The 15,934-nt window shown below is 50.7% G+C and overlaps 5 protein-coding genes across 5 annotated transcripts; 2 read left to right on the forward strand and 3 right to left on the reverse strand.

Annotated features, from left to right (window-relative positions):
* Position 1: 1 nt before the first annotated feature.
* Positions 2-2,059, reverse strand: T069G_10492 (uncharacterized protein; the record flags this gene model as incomplete). Its single annotated transcript, XM_056177702.1, has 2 exons — positions 2-337; positions 395-2,059. 2 exons carry the CDS (start codon positions 2,057-2,059, stop codon positions 2-4), a joined length of 2,001 nt encoding a protein of 666 aa, XP_056023992.1.
* A 562-nt stretch (positions 2,060-2,621) lies between these two features.
* T069G_10493 (nucleotidyl transferase domain-containing protein) lies at positions 2,622-4,385 on the reverse strand (the record flags this gene model as incomplete). Its single annotated transcript, XM_056177703.1, has 5 exons — positions 2,622-2,812; positions 2,872-2,961; positions 3,027-4,035; positions 4,131-4,217; positions 4,335-4,385. The coding sequence occupies 5 exons, from the start codon at positions 4,383-4,385 to the stop codon at positions 2,622-2,624; spliced, it is 1,428 nt and encodes a 475-aa protein (XP_056023993.1).
* Positions 4,386-6,142: 1,757 nt separating this feature from the next.
* Positions 6,143-7,294, forward strand: T069G_10494 (uncharacterized protein; the record flags this gene model as incomplete). The annotated part of the gene is made up of 2 exons (XM_056177704.1): positions 6,143-6,780; positions 6,829-7,294. 2 exons carry the CDS (start codon positions 6,143-6,145, stop codon positions 7,292-7,294), a joined length of 1,104 nt encoding a protein of 367 aa, XP_056023994.1.
* A 955-nt stretch (positions 7,295-8,249) lies between these two features.
* On the forward strand, positions 8,250-9,726 carry T069G_10495 (uncharacterized protein; the record flags this gene model as incomplete). The annotated part of the gene is made up of 2 exons (XM_056177705.1): positions 8,250-8,446; positions 8,508-9,726. 2 exons carry the CDS (start codon positions 8,250-8,252, stop codon positions 9,724-9,726), a joined length of 1,416 nt encoding a protein of 471 aa, XP_056023995.1.
* Positions 9,727-11,558: 1,832 nt separating this feature from the next.
* On the reverse strand, positions 11,559-12,404 carry T069G_10496 (bZIP transcription factor domain-containing protein; the record flags this gene model as incomplete). The annotated part of the gene is made up of 1 exon (XM_056177706.1): positions 11,559-12,404. One exon carries the CDS (start codon positions 12,402-12,404, stop codon positions 11,559-11,561), a length of 846 nt encoding a protein of 281 aa, XP_056023996.1.
* Between the last annotated feature and the right edge of the window lie 3,530 nt (positions 12,405-15,934).

The following is a 15,934-nucleotide window of genomic DNA, read 5'->3' on the forward strand; positions in this document are numbered from 1 at the left end:
ATCACACCACAGTATTCTTTTCGCGAATAATCACGTCCCTCAGGCCTCTGAGGCTCTGTCTACTTCGATCGTATGCTTGATGTCGACTTTGAACTGCACTGTCAAGCTCCAATGCAGATTTCGTCCTAGCCAAGCCGTGAGCCTCAATCGCTTCTGTGGTTGATCGCAATTTCTGGCCAAATAATCCGTTATCGCTGTGGAGGGTTTGCACCAAGATGCTACTATCTCGCAGACATTGCTGCTTGAGATGTAGCACAGAATCTTGTCCATTTTTTTGATACGTGTCGACAACGTTGAAAATCTCCTTCTTCTTATTATCTAATTGAGCAATCAATTGCTATTAAGCGGTCAGCAGGTGACTTCCAAACAAAACAAACTGCTGAATACTACTCACGTTAACGGCATGGCGTATCTGGGTTTCGACATGATTGGGACTGGCAGCAGAGGTCGATTTTGCTTCGGGTTCTTGAGGTTCTTGTTCCGCCTCTGTTTGTCCAAGGAAGCTTTTCATAATCTCATCATGTAATTTTTTCCCAATACCTGGCTTGCACTTCGGAATGGGTGCTTTGTCGCTTACCCGCCGCAACCATTGCGACGAGGACTTGCCATTGATGTCGCCGAAAGCACTGCTATGCTGCTGTTCAATATGCTTACCACTCGATGTGCCCCTCAAAAAGGATGAGGATTGTGTGGCAGTGGATAGCTCTGGACCACCACTCATAGGAGGATGCGGTTTGACAGGCACGGGCTGAATATTCTCAGGAAGGATAGCGTCATTGAGAACAACCGGACTGCCCTTTTCCGACACACTGAACTGTCTTGACAGACGTCTTCTCTTTGCTCCGTATTGTTGTTCGGCAAAAATTGCCCCAGATTCGTTCAGAGTATTGTCCTGCCTGTCGATTACTGCTGGTACACGGCGATGTTGTTGCTTTGGCTCCCGTATTACAGTGAAGTCATCACCACTGCTAACAGAAAGGCTTCCGTTAGAATCGTCACCTTTTCTAGTATTTGGGAGCTCTGGATGGTATTCCGAGGGACTTTCGGCAGCCGCCTGAACTGGGCTGTCGATAAAGGTTATAACACCTTCAGCTCTGGGTGTTGGGGGATTTGGGGGGGCTGGAGGTATTTCTGGCTGGACTTTTTTCTGCGGCCGCTTGCGTTTCGGCTTTGGTTTTTCAGAACCTGTGACTGGAGAACTTGATGCCTTGGCAGATTCTTTCAAAGCGCTGACGATGGGCAATCTAACAGGTACGGGTTGTTTTCTCTTCTTAGACGTGGGCTCTTCCAGTATCTCTTGAGTAAGTGAATCGAAGCGAATGGGCTTTTTCGCTCTCGGTCGCTGCTTCTTTTCCCTTGGCTGTAAAGCTGGTTTGGACGAACATCTCTTGGTCTCTTCATTGACGACTGGCTGGCTGCCGTTTGGTTTGGCTGCGGCTGGCATTGATGCAGCAGCAGCTGGCGTTGGTACAGATTTCTTAGGAGTCAAGTCATAAAGCTCGTCGGCTGGTAGATGACCTGACGATATAGTTGGCATCTTTTTAGATGTTTCCGGAATGGGGCTGCTATCTGTCGGGCTATCGTCAAAATTCCAGATATCTTTGGGTTCGTTGCCTCCTACGAAAGAGGAGCTGCGATAAATGGTGGACGCGGTTTCGGAGAAATCGACTTTTTTCGTTGGAGTACGCGATTGGTCGTTTTGTTCTGCAGACGCTAAAGGCATTGTATCTGGAAGATGGTTCTTTTCCGAAGTTGGACTTGAGAAGGGGGCCAAAGACTCTTCGAAGTCCCACACATCGTCAGTGGACAAATCCCCAAACTCAGCTGGAGAACTGCGTCTGGTATTGTTTGTTGTCGAGCCAGCGTCCGACCAAGTAAAAGGCTTGGCGAGCTGTTCATCTTTATCAACAAGGATAGGTTCAGAGTTAGGGTAGCCAGGGAATGGTTCATCTGCATTCCCTTCATGCCTATTGGGAGTAACGTCCAGCTCGTTGAACTGGGTTGAAGTTCTCTGCATTCTAGCATGCGTGTTCGGCTTTGCGCGGAGTCTGGGTGCCATGTTTGAAGAAGACACGGAAGAAGAGCGAGTGGTGTCAACAAGACCATGAACGAAGGGGCTTGCAAAGAAAGGAAGAAAAGAAGAAGAGGAAGAGGAAGAGGGGAAAAGATTGGGGGATTTGTTTTTATGGGTGGTCAACAAAGTGAGAGAGGAGCACCTGTGAAATGGGAAGGAGTGCCTCTCAACTGTTCAGCCCTGAGGCATAAAGAATTGGCTCCTGAGAATCAAGGTGTAAACTATAAAAGGTACCGTTGTACCTGGCAATCAGTGAAAAAAAGATTGAAATAAAATCTGAATTGAACTGAGCATTAAGAAGCATGATACATGCGTAGCAACATATCCTTAGATGTGCGTGACATTAGCGCAGCTGGCAAAAGGCAGCTGGCAAGAAGCCCTTCAGGCTAGGTACGCCAAGGTCGAGTTCCACTCTGGTCTCTCCCATCCAAACAACCCAAAAAGTAAATAAAAGAAGAAGAAAAGAAGAAGAAGAAGAAGAAGAAGAAGAAGAAGAAGAAGAAGAAGAAGAAGAAGAAAGCAAATCAACGCATATTTCCAGCTGATCTTACAACAAATTCTTCCATCCAGCCTCGCGACATTTCTTGACCAGTGACTTCACCTCCTGGGAACGAGCTCTAGTAGTTACCATGAGTGCATCAGGAGCGTCAACGATAACGATGTCGTCAACACCAAGACACGTAATCAACCGGCCAGACACGGGCACAACAATTCCTCCAGCAGTTTGTTCGGATACAACTACAAGAGCTTGTCAGCAGAGCTTTCTAGGGGACGGAAATGCTAAAGACGTCGCTTACCCAGTCTCTGGTCACCAAGCACACGAGGCTTGTTCGACTCAGCCGGCAGCATCTCGGCCAAAGATGAAAAGTCACCAACATCGTCCCAACCTACGCAAGTCAGCAAAATCATTCCATCATGTGCAATAAAAAACAATTATCCATCAGTTACTCACCGAATGTGGAGGGAATAACTGCCACCTTTCCTTGAGCAGCCGCAGGCTCAGCAACCGCGTTATCGATGGGAATCTTCTCCAGAGTGGGCCAAACTTCCTCCAGGGCAGTCTTGCGTGCGGCCTCATCATCCCACACTGCAGAGATGTTCATCAAACCCTCATGGAGATCGGGGCAGTTCTCCTTCATCAGCTCCATGAGGAGGGAGGCCTTGGTGACGAACATGCCTGCGTTCCAGCGGTATTGACCCGTAGCAAGGTATTTGGCAGCGGTGTGAGCATCAGGCTTCTCCTTGAAAGAGCTCACCAGTCGTGAGTGGGGGGCTGATTTCAATCCAAGTTTGTCACCCAGTCGGATGTAACCAAATCCAGTGGCAGGGTGAGAGGGTGCGATGCCAATTGTGACCAGGTAGCCTTCCTTGGCCACCTCGACGGCCTCAGTTACAGCACCAAGGAAAGCATCCTCGCCAGAGATCATATGATCAGCCGCAAAGGATCCGATCACTGCCTCGGGGTCGCGTCTAAGCAAGATAGCAGCAGCCAAGCCGATGGCAGCCATGGAATCCTTGGGGCCAGGCTCGGTGAATAGATTCGAGGAATCCAGGTTGGGCAGCTGGCCCAAAATGCCCTCAGAGTGAGCAGGTCCAGCGACGACAGTCATTCGTGAAGGACCAGCCAGGGGAAGGAGTCGTTCCCAGGTCGACTGCAGCAAGCTGTTGCCGCAAAGGTTGACATCAAGTAGGAACTTGGGGTGGTTCTCGCGGGAGAGGGGCCACAGGCGGGTACCAGCACCGCCTGCGGGGATCACGACGTAGAATCCGGGGATCTCACGATCATCCGGGAAGGGAAAGGAGTGGGTGGTGACTTCGTGGGAGGGCGATGTGATTAAGACCTGAGAAGGACCAGCCTGGGCTGTGGAGCGGCGAGGCAAGAAAGGCGAGCGGGCACGCTCACGGCCGATGCTGGGAGACATGCCGGCAGAGAGGCCCGGAGGGCTGTTGCTGCGTCCTTGCTGCTGGCATTGTGAGAATTACAAACGAGGTGAAGGAAGAGAATGAATGCCGCTTGAATGCCGGTGATTCAAGGCAACGCGAGATGGCGACGTACAGAAATGTTCTGGAGCATAATCTCCATGCTCCTGTTCGACGTACGAAGGTCTGAGCATTCTTTTCGCAGCTCAGTCAATTCTTGGTTCTACACCTCCGCATTAGACTCACTCTCATCCTGATCGATGCATCCAGCTGATGGGCCCGAGAATGCCGCCAGCAAAAAATCGCAGCCTCGGCCTTCAATCACAGGGTCATCCCTTACCTGCTTCTCCATCGCGCCCATGATGCGCTCCAGCATCATCTCAATGCCCATCTTGGGCGCCTCCGACACAGTCGTCGCCATGGTTCTCAATTAACCGATTTAACACAAAAGATAATAACGAGCGGATGGCAGTGGAATGTTGCCAGATTTTTGTGAAGTCCTGCGCAAATTCACACGAAGAAGCTAAGGTAAGCCGGAGAGTTCAAGGGCGCAGCACAAAACACTAAAACTCACTTTTATCTCAGACCTTTTTTCACACAGTCAGCATCACAAGAACACGTACACAGATCGACTGTGAAAGAGAGAAAGAGGGGAAATCTTAAAAGTAAGATTCACTGACTTTTTGGAATTGACGTCTTACGAAGTTACGAGAAAAGAGAAAAAAAGGACACGACACACATTCTACAACTTTTTTTTTGCCCACCTTGTCCCCCCTTTCGACGCCTTCTTCCCGCTGCTCCAGTGTTTCCATCCAAGACACTTTTCCTAAAGTGAGGCTAGCATGGGCAGGCAAAACACACCGAAGTAACCTCGATCCAGCCGCCGGCGTCACAATAGGAGAGCAGAGTAGGGGTCTTAGAGCGCGTGCTAAGCCTTCGCGGTGGACCCTGGGCGAGCGCCATGTGAGGCTGACGAAGGACTGCTGCCCATTTGGGAGGCGCTGGCGCGTCTCATTCGCCTTTGGAGAGGGTCGTTGCAAAGTGGTTCCATCTTGCTCTTGGTCGGCACAATGGGCTTGACTCGTTTGGACTCGGTCGTTTAAAGGAGGCGGGTCAGGGCGAATGTTGGCGGATCGGAGTATTGCGTATTAGTCGGTGGGTACTTGAAGATTGCGTGGTTTTGATCGATTTTTTTCTTTTTAAATTCTTTGCTGGGTCTATTTCTGTCGATTCTCGGAAGCACCAACAAGCGATGGAGATCAATTAGGCTCTAACGGTTCTTCAATTACAATACAGTATACGTGCTACGATTGGTTTTCCCCATATTCTATCTGCAGTAGGAAGTACATTTCTGTATACACAAAATGGGCAAATGGGGTCGCAGAAGCTGTCGTTGATTTTTTTACTGTACTCGTGTCCCTCAACCATCTTCGTGTTCTCACCTGTTGGTCCGCTGTTGTCAAATACGAGATGCTCCGCACCGCATTACAGATTAGATTAGATGAAATCCTTCGAGAAGGGCACAGCTTACGCCCACTCACTTTTATTACGCACTCACCGTATTGTCTCTCTTCCTTCAGGCCAGATTAGCAAATCAGACCCGCGTCGCACCACGTCTCGGCCCGCCTTCCCTTCCATGTTGCTGAGCACAGCAGCCGTTAGCCTCCATTCAACGACTAATCCATAATTCCGATCAACTTAAACCATTCGCTTCCCTCTTTTTAACGTGCGGAGTTTCCCCCTGTATTTAGCAAGTTAGCGATGAGCGTGTCGCCGAGTTGATGTCACGACTGGTGATTATTCAGCCGTTGCAACGCTGCCATAGGTCGGATCATCGGTATTCGCAGGCAAGCCCAGGTCCGACGCTCCGCACGGGTTTGGAGTCCGCAAGTTAGAGCAGCTCGTTAGTCACAACCACGGAGAGAAAAAAATGAGGAGTCCTGCAGGTCAGGCAGCGCTGTGCCGAAGAGGGCGTTTGGAGGGTGGTTGATCGTTGCAGCTTTAGTTGATAAATAGCCCCCTAGCCGCGTTTCATGCGTGTGTCGTCGCTCTGCCCATAAGTACAGTAGTTGCGCCGCCAGCGAAGAGGTTTTAATCCCGACATCAGCTAGCCATCGTACCTAGATTGTACGCGCGTGTCTGCCCATCATGAAGGGAACAGACGCCATCTCTCCTGCTGTGGCCGCTCTCGAAAAGGCCGAGAATGTAGAGCAACCTCCAGCAAAAGGCTCGTATCCGCCCATATCTTCCATTCCGAACACCTCGCCGAAACGTCTCGCCCAAGCCGCCGAAGATGCTCCCAAAGATGTCGCGCAGTCTGCCAAAACCGTCCTTTACCTCGCCTACGGCTCCAACATGTGTGCAGAGACATTCCTAGGGAAGCGAAAAGTGCGGCCTCTTTCTCAGATGAACGTCTCCGTCCCGATCTTGCGCTTGACGTTCGACCTGCCCGGACTGCCGTACCGAGAACCCTGCTTCGCAAATGTCGGATATCGAAAGCTGCCCGAAAAGCCCAAGCTGCCCGACCCTCTTCACCCTCCAATCGTCCCGCCACTGAACCCGCCAAAGACGGAGCAGGAATGGGACGGCGGTCTCATGGGAGTCGTATACGAAGTGACAGAGGAGGATTGGCGAAACATTATGAGAACCGAAGGCGGTGGCTCAGGCTACCAGGAGATCATGGTGCCGTGTCTGCCAATGCCCGCCGATGTTGGCGTTCCGGAGAAGCCATTCCCGCCGATGCCCACGCTGCCGAAACCTTTTCTCGCAAGAACCCTCTATGCGCCGTACATCCCGCTCGAACCAGATACAGACAAGAGAAATTGGTGGACCAGATTCGTTATTGGTCCTCATAGGCCAAAGCCCGACTATGCTCAGCCGAGCGCCCGATACCTGAAGCTCTTGCAAGACGGTGCACGAGAGCACGACCTTCCTCTAGCCTATCAAGACTATCTGGCCTCGATGCAGCCCTACACCACGACGACGTTGAGACAGAAGATTGGACAGAACCTATTCCTCCTCTTCTGGGCACCGATGCTGCTCTGGTTCTTCGGCATAACGACTTTTTTGGCAGACGAGAGGGGAAAGGTTCCGCGGTGGGCTGCAAACACAATATCGGGGCTGTTTGGCGTCATGTGGTACAGCTACGACAAGCTCTTCATTTTCATCTTTGGCGACGGCGAGCGAACGCAGGATTCAAAGGACGATTCGAAGCGACGAAAGTCATTCTCGATTGGAACAGTTGGAACAGACGAAGAGAAGGCGTCGTTGATGCAAGAGAGCGAAGAAGAGGAAGAGTAAAAGGAGAGCATTTTGTTTTGTTGGGTTTTTGGGTTTGGTCTGTCAGACATTGGCGCTGACGTTATCTGGCTTTGTATCGTTGTTTCAGCAAAGAGCGAGTTTGCCGTATTGCATTAGTGCGTTATTACTAGGTTGACAGAGACTCATGTATTTCTAGCAACCATGGCCATTGTCGTTGCCTTGTTTTACCAAGTATCTGAAGAAATATCCATCCATCTATTGACACTATTACCATAAGATTGGCAAACTGGATAGCCAGAATAGAGTGTGCGGGATGGCGTACAAGATATGGCACTAGCTAGCCACTCTGTTAACAGACTGTGTCGCGATTAGGGAATTAAGCAAATAGAAAAGAGAGAAAAGTAAAAAGTAACACGTGCTGTTGGGAAAGAAAGTATAAATGGCTGCACTCCAATTCTGATACTGCATTGCATTGCATAAGCACACTTACACGGTGTTGCACCTCCCATGTGTCCGATGTGCCGTGATCCTCCCTACCAGTCCTCGGCTCAAGCCGCCGATTGTGATCCTCCCACTGCATCTGTGTTTAATTAAAAAAAGAAACAAAATCACGACAATCAGTCAAATCACCAGACGCACATCTCCAGCATGCCTCATCGCTGGCATGTGAAAGGCCAATTCAGGCCAGGGGTGACGCTGTTGCATGCTGCACGCCAGCTTTGCATGTGATACTGATGGGGTTCCCTCGCATCTCGGCGAAAAACGGTTGGCGCGTGCCTTGGATGCTCAACCACTGAACCAGGGCCCTAGTAAATCGGTTGGGGCGAGGGCCCGATGAGGCAAGCGGTGAGCCTATTTAATGCGCTGCGTCATTGGCACGATGAGCTTGGCACACTCTTTTCCCTTTTGCTGCAATTTCCTGCTTTCTGGCACAAGACAAACCTTGGAAACAGGTATATATACCTTCATATACACTTGCGGTGCTCTCGATTGCATGCTTCGACTCTTTAGCTCTCGCCTCAGTTCCACCTTTGGAGCCAATCTCTGCTTGTACCGATACAGCGTCGCATACAAGCTCAACTTCTCTTACAGTTACTCCACCCTCAACAACCTCAACAAAACCGACAAGATGGCTCTCCTGGGTGGCGCCGAGAAGAAGCACAAGGTCACCATTGTGGGATCTGGCAACTGGTACGACAAGAATAACTCAGCCTTTGTATTTTGTCAGCTTCTAATTCCTTTCTTTGTGCAGGGGATCCACCATTGCAAAGATCATTGCCGAGAACACGCGAGTCAACAAGGATCTCTTCGAGGAGGAGGTCCAGATGTGGGTGTATGAGGAAGATGTCAGCATCCCCAAGACGTCACCGTACTACGACGAGTCCATCGGCGACGCTCCCCAGAAGCTCACCACCATCATAAACAAACACCACGAAAACGTCAAATACCTGCCCGGCATCCCCCTCCCCAGCAACATCGTCGCCAACCCCTCTCTCGTCGACGCTGTCCAAGACTCCACCATCCTCATCTTCAACCTTCCCCACCAGTTCATCCGCAATGTCTGCGACCAGATCCGCGGCAAGATCCTGCCCTTTGCTCGTGGCATCAGCTGCATCAAGGGCGTCAACGTCTCGGACGACGGTGTCAGCCTGTTCAGCGAGTGGATCGGCGACGGCCTCAACATTTACGTCGGTGCTCTTAGCGGAGCCAACATCGCCAGCGAGATTGCCGCGGAGAAGTGGTCGGAGACGACCATTGCCTACGACCCGCCGCCAATGGACAACAGCAGGGCGCCGACGCCACGATCCCAGAGCCCCAACCTGACCATGACCGTCACCGAGCCTACTGACATGGCGCATCGCGATGCTAGGGGCCGCAAGTCCAAGACGAAGCTGACCCCCGTCCCTGCAGAGTATCCTCCGCTTGATCACGATTGCTTCCGCACCCTCTTCCACCGACCTTACTTCCACGTCCAGTTGGTCTCTGACGTCGCTGGTGTGTCCCTTGGTGGTGCTCTGAAGAACATTGTGGCCTTGGCCGCTGGTTTTGTGGATGGTCGTGGCTGGGGTGACAACGCCAAGGCTGCCGTTATGCGAATTGGCCTGATGGAGATGGTCAAGTTCGGCAAGGAGTTCTTTGGCGAGACGGTGCACACCGCAACCTTTACCGAGTCATCTGCTGGCGTTGCCGATCTCATCACCTCTTGCTCCGGAGGACGTAACTTCCGTTGCGCGAAGAAGGCTGTTGAGAAGGGCATCTCTGTTGACGAGGTGGAGAAGCAGGACCTGAACGGACAGAAGCTCCAGGGTACCAGCACGGCGTTTGAGGTGAACAGCTTCCTCAAGGCCCGAGGACTCGAGAAGGATTATCCTCTGTTGACGGCTGTCAATGCTATTCTGTTGGGCAAGGCCAGCGTCGACGACATTCCCAGACTGGTTTCTGAGACTGAGAAAACACAACCAACTCTGTAAATGCAAAGAAAGCGAGCGTTGAAAAAAAAAAACATGCAATGTTGAGAGTACAGCGGCGTGGCAGGCGGGTATGCGTGTATGGAGGCGTTTTAGGATTCATGTCATAAAGCGGTAGATCCGGCCAGGCATTGTTACATCTTTTTTTGGTTACAATACTCATGAATTGTTCAATACAATGTTAGTTTGATCATGGTTTCTTCATCTCGACCTGTCCAATCTTCCCGTGTCTTCAGATGACATACCCCCAAGGCACGTAGGAGGCAATGCAATACGGCCTTGGTCCCTATGACTGGTCAGGCGTTCTATTCTGAGACTTGGGTCCTAGTAAAACTCTGTGGCATATCGTGGTTCAGGTACCAAAACTCCCCATATATGCCACATCTCTCGCATATGCCCGGATATACATCTATCCACCCCCACAATATTTAGGTACTCGATAACAATTCACGCCATTCTCAATGTACAAATGATGTAATGAACTCCTGAAGAGATTCACAACAATAAAAATTTACACGGATCTTTTTCTCCGGTGATATATATGTAAAAGTCACGCCAACCTTCCAGGTCCGTCGACGATCCGGCATGGCGAGCCGCAAAGCTCGTTCTTATCCATTGTTATATGCACAGCTAGCCAAGCGACAAACTATTCTCGGTAAATCATTGAAGATCACAAGTTAGTCAAGCCTCATTTCATTAATAAAAGCACCAAAATCCAGTGCCCGTTGATGTGCAAGTTAGTCTCGCAGATCACTTACATTCTCGAACCGTCCTACGTTCGGAGAAAACCTTCCACCAAACGTCGATCAGAAGGCTGCATCTCGATTCTAGTCTCAATCACGCGCCTTGCACATCCTTCTCTAGACCCATTCCGAAATAATATACTTCATACAGCTCATATAATAACAAAAGTTCAAAAAAGTAGGGTAAAAACCCCCCCTTCGTTGCCCAACCCCCTTCTCTCCCTTCTGACGCCATCACCATGGGCTCAGTTTGTAAGAAAGCAACCCTTGCACAAGCATACATGTTCGCCAAGAACCCTATTCTGCACGGTCAAGCCTTATTTAATCCCCGTATGGTCTACCTTTTACGGCAGCCTCGGGCGCCGATCAGCATGGTCCCACGGCCATGGATGCGGACACGAGCGATCGGCAGGCGCTGGAACAGCTGGGTGGGAGTGAGTGAGACTAGGGCATGCGGAATGACATACATGGCGGAGGTGTCAAAAACTGTGCATATTCGACTTCATGTCGCTGTTTGTAGGGGAGTTTGGTGACAGCGAGGGTTGGTCTGGTGGTGCTGGGGTGGTGGGTTGATGGGTGGTGAGAGGGCTGGAAGTGTTGTTACAGGTATGAACTTGTGTTACTTTCAATGGATTTTATGATATGAAGGTGTAGAAGATGGCTATTTGGTTCTTTTTGTAGAATTTTGAGGGAGAGGTGCGGATGGCGTTGGGAATTCGATGAAGCTGCGGCTCTGCGGACGGGAGAGGCGACAGCCACTTACACGCTCATTCTATTAGCAAATCTTTAAAAATATGCCAATTATATTAGGCCATTAATAAAAAGACATAAAGCCATCAATATATCCTTTCAGAATTTAAACTTGCTTTGATGATGCCGTATATTTCTTTGGGAGTGCTGCATACGCCGTAGTGCCGCCGTCATATTGTGTGTGAATAGCATCGCGATGCTACTCCAAATGGATGCACTCAGGTCTACAAAGTACGCAGGCGATATAAAAGAAAATCGAGCCAAATTTCACAATCAATCAACAGATGCAAGCAAAAAAATGCGCTTAATTCTTCTTTTTATTACATTACAATAAACTACTAGTCAGGCCGCCTCTACATTAATAGACTGTGATTCTACCTGCTTCACCCATCGCACCGCGCTGTCCCGCAGATAATTCTCAATTAATTCGCACCCGCAGCTGCCATGCTCCAGCAGCATATTCTTCAGCACAATCCGCTCCGCGACTAAGTCTTTCATAATCTGATTGAGCTGTCGATTCTCATCTTCCAAGGCGTCGTGCCTGGAGCTGAGCTTTTCCACCGCGACTCGCTGTCTGCCGCGGCACTTGTCCGCCGCCACGCGATTCTTCTCTCGAATGCGCTGGCGGCTTGCTTCTTGTTCTTGAGGGGTCTTGGTCCGGCGAGGCCTTTTTGCGACGCTGCCCTCTTCAGTTGATGACAATGATGATGCTTTTCGAGTCTTGGTCTGCTTCTTGCAGGCTGTTGAAGGCTCTTCTTTGAATGTGTGTAGTGATGATGGTGCGATGGAGAAGCAGTTGTCAGATGTGGTGGAGGTTGCTGGTGTTGACGGGCTGTATTCAGGGCCCTGTGGGAGTTGGTCGTTTTGATAATCCCATATCATGCCGGCGCTTTGAGAGCTTTCGCTCCCAGATGTAACGCTTTCGGCGGGAGGGCTGGTAATGCTGCTTGGGTCGGGATACTTGAGGAAGCCCTCTGCTATATCCCATTCGGCAGTTTGCAAGGGGAGGGTAGGTAAGAAGACATCTGAAGAGTGTTCTAGACCTGTCGAGCTGTAGCACAGGTTGGGCCAGATCGTGGTCGAGGTGCCCTCCCGATCCGCCGGCGGATATGGCAGGGAAATGTGACCTGCATTGGCGTAGTCTGGACCGCAAGCGATGTATGGGGAAGCTTCGGCAATGCCAGCCATGTTTGTTGCCTTGTAAGATCTTGGCTTGTTCGAAAATGATATCTACAACACCGTGGATTACAAGTTCCAGGAATAATGTTCACAAGTCTAGGAGAGCCACGATGAGCAGATCAGCAACGAGATGAGAAGAGGATATGCGTCCCCTAACGAGGCGGAAACGTCATTGCTAAATATATTCTTGGCCATGATAGCCAGATCGCCGCCTGGCTGGGGCTGGGGGGGTCCTTTGGAGCCTTTGAACCGTATTCCCGCAAGCAAAGGAAAAGTTGAAGGACGGTTACCCCTGGCTGCCCGTTGGGCTAGCAAAGTCGTATTAGCGCCTTCAAAGTCATGCCTCAGACCGTTTGAAGCATCTTGGACAGGCAGGCAGGGAGGGTATACAAGGTTCAAACTAGGAAATTGATCTGAGCACTTGGCTAGTCTCTGTATGCAGGATAGTGCACATAGCACACAAAGCCGGTGTGGAGACGGCGTCACGAAGGTGGCCCTGCGGGTCGCGCATAATACATGATGGCAAGGGCAAAAGTGTGATGGCTTGGTGCGATGGCAGAGGTGGTCATCGGTGTCCCGGGCCAAGCACGCACACACACTCATCAAAAGAATGCAGCCGGCCCCCGTTCCGGATGGGGCCAGCCAACCCGGTTCCAAAGCCAAGTTATATCAAACCGGCGCCAAAGGAGTCGACCAAGTCAGCTCCACGATGCGCCGGCGTTGCTTGTTTCGGCGGGGGGCTCCAATATCAAAGTGTGCGCTTCTAACCCTTCCTGAGGAGAGGAGAGGAGATAAATGGCGGATCTGTGCGCGGTAGAGTTCGGCTACACAAGAGTCAGCATGTATATTGGGAGAAATGTCAGGCGGGCATCTTCCAAAGCAGCCAAGATCCTCAATCGTCAGAGCCCAACATGCAGCCATACGATACTCGTACGTCCCAACCAAGGCACGGCTCGTTCTCAGCAATCCCCCCCAAGGCCAACACCCACACCGAAGCAGAAACATATCTTCAGGCAGGAAACCCCCCTGTAAGAGAGAAGCCCTTCTGTCTGCCACCCCTGCCCGGGTCCTTCTGGTAGCTAGTAGAAGGTTGGGCTGGTGCTCCGCGACAGGTGCAGCGGTTCTTAACGTGAAGCAAGCCGCGGTCCAATTGGCAATCTTATCAGGGCCCTTGAGAGGAGAAGGAGGAGCACTAAACGTTGTGGATAGCGTAGTGGAGGGCAAGGGGCCAGTGGGAGCTCAGTCGTTGGCGTCACCATCGATGGGATCGCGATCGCAGTTTCTGCTGTCTGTGGTGTAAGAGAATACAAAGGCGCTGTTGTATAACATCAGACGGAGGTTTTGCTCCGGAGAAAATGCTCCGGCCCGCACTGCAAACGAGGTGGACGCCTCCAAGTGCAGCCGGCCCACTACAAGAGCAGGGAGAAAACAAGATTGAGATAACTTCAAGGTTCTTGTTTGACCAAGTCTGACTGTTGGGGCCAGATGGCTCCATTCCGAGTTGAACAGGTGGAAAGAATCTGACCCAGCAAGCGCATAATCTCGATGATGGGCGAAGATTTTGATTCCTTGATACTGCAAGGGGGAGTCACGTGAATTATCACGTGCCGTTTGGGCTCCCGAAACTCCCCTGTTTATCCTGCATATCCACCCTTGGCTTGCTGGAAAAGAGCCCGACTCGGCTAAATCCATCTGTCAAAGGCTCAGCCCGCTTTGTTTCTCCACAGGATTGTCAACAACCGGTTTTCTGCAAGCCACTACTCTGCATCGTGTTCCGTTGGCCACTACGGAGCCACCACGGAGCACTCATGGAAACGGTAAGTCCTATGTGGCGGGAGCTGGAGCTGCTATCCTAGGCAGGCGGAAAAATCTCCAGCTTGGCTTGGGGATTCACGGACCGAAAGCTCCCTGAAGGGACCCTGGGTCAGTCAGACGGCTCAAACGTGATACAGGAACAAAGCACAATGGACAGGCAACAGACAACGAAGAATGGAGCACAGAGTCTGTAACAGAGCACAGAGTACAAAGCACAGCTTAGGGAATTGCGTCACATACCGTATACAGGCACTTCTGCGGCACGGCACGTTGCCAAAACCAGTTGAGGCCTTAGCAACGTGCCTTCGTCTCGGCTGGAGCTTGTGAGATTGGATGTTAATGGCGGATGGCGCCGGCCTCCAACTTTCGAGGTCTAATGCATGTAAGCGACAAAAGGTGGCGGATTAAGCTGGCGAGCTAAGAGCCTCCTCATCACAAAAAAAAAAAGAAGCTATCCATGAACAGCAAGGCCATAAGGGGAAGAAGCACCTTTCCCGCGACCAATTAATCTAAACGTGCGTCAGTGCGTGTCCCTGCTCAGACCGAGATATGCTCGGATATCACATCTTGACTCCAGCTGGGTATTCCAAAACCTCAACTGTGAAGATGTGGATGTAACGTAGAAACATTCCATGCCAAGAAGCATGAACATCGGTATCCACGAAAACTCCTTAAAGCCACAGCCCAGGGTATGTGAGGCGACTGGATCCTTGTCTTCGCGAGGAGAAGTTTAATCTGCTGTCGGAACTAACGCAGCACCCCATCAAATTGAGAAATGGGGCTGACAGGCGTTCCGCCTTGGCCCATGATCCATGCCAATTCTTCTATCCCCAAAAGAACCAATGTCGTCATCAGCTCTCCAGTTTGTGCCAGGGCCTCCGCAAAAGCATGAATCTGTGCCAAGACGAAGCTGGCCCTAGCGAATCGCGGGAGCGGCTCCTTGCCGTCTGTCTACTGTCGAGTAACACACTCTTCTCAAACCGAGCGCTAGCAGTATCAACCACGTTTCATATGTCCATGATGAAGCTTGCCCTACCCTAAAGGTTGCAAAGAAACCTGTTGTGAGATCTTTATCTTGTGCCAAGTAGCTGATAGACCAAAGGTCTCAAAGGCTACATTGGTACTGCGAATCATGGTTCCTATCTCTGCGATTCCAGTGATTTCCTTTTATAGCAGGTATCTAGTGTAACTTCAAAGTTGTAAATTGGTGACATTTAACGAGGCGAGGCTCTCCAGCACCTAGACAGGTGGTCATCGAGACAGTTCTCAATTTCTCTGAGCTATGAGTCCGGTCAAAAATGCTGTAGACCCTCACTCCACGTATTACATACCTACATCGAGGCAGTTCTCTTTCAAGCCTGGGGAGGAACTAAAAATGCTGTGAAGAGGAAGAGGCTTCGGACTAGGTTGTCAATACCTGGAAACTCAGATCTACAAATCTAAAGAGCCAAACCCCAGAATTGCTGTCGAATTACAGAGCCGCCAATCTAACTGCATTTTACATAGTTCAGTATCTTTTAGGATCGTGCAAGGAGTTGTGTGCTGTCGCCGTTGCTTTTTTACATTTCATCAGACCAAAGGGCTCAAAGACCACATTGGTACTGCGATGTGCGATTCTTGGATCTGCACATGATTAAGGTGCAGTATTTTAATGACTCCCTTTCATGGTACCTCATCCAGCTTCAAATCTGTTATGATTGGCGGTATGCAGCACCTAAACAAGT

The sequence above is a fragment of the Trichoderma breve genome (assembly GCF_028502605.1).
Source record: "Trichoderma breve strain T069 chromosome 7 map unlocalized scaffold00007, whole genome shotgun sequence".
Classification (NCBI taxonomy): Eukaryota; Fungi; Ascomycota; class Sordariomycetes; order Hypocreales; family Hypocreaceae; genus Trichoderma; species Trichoderma breve.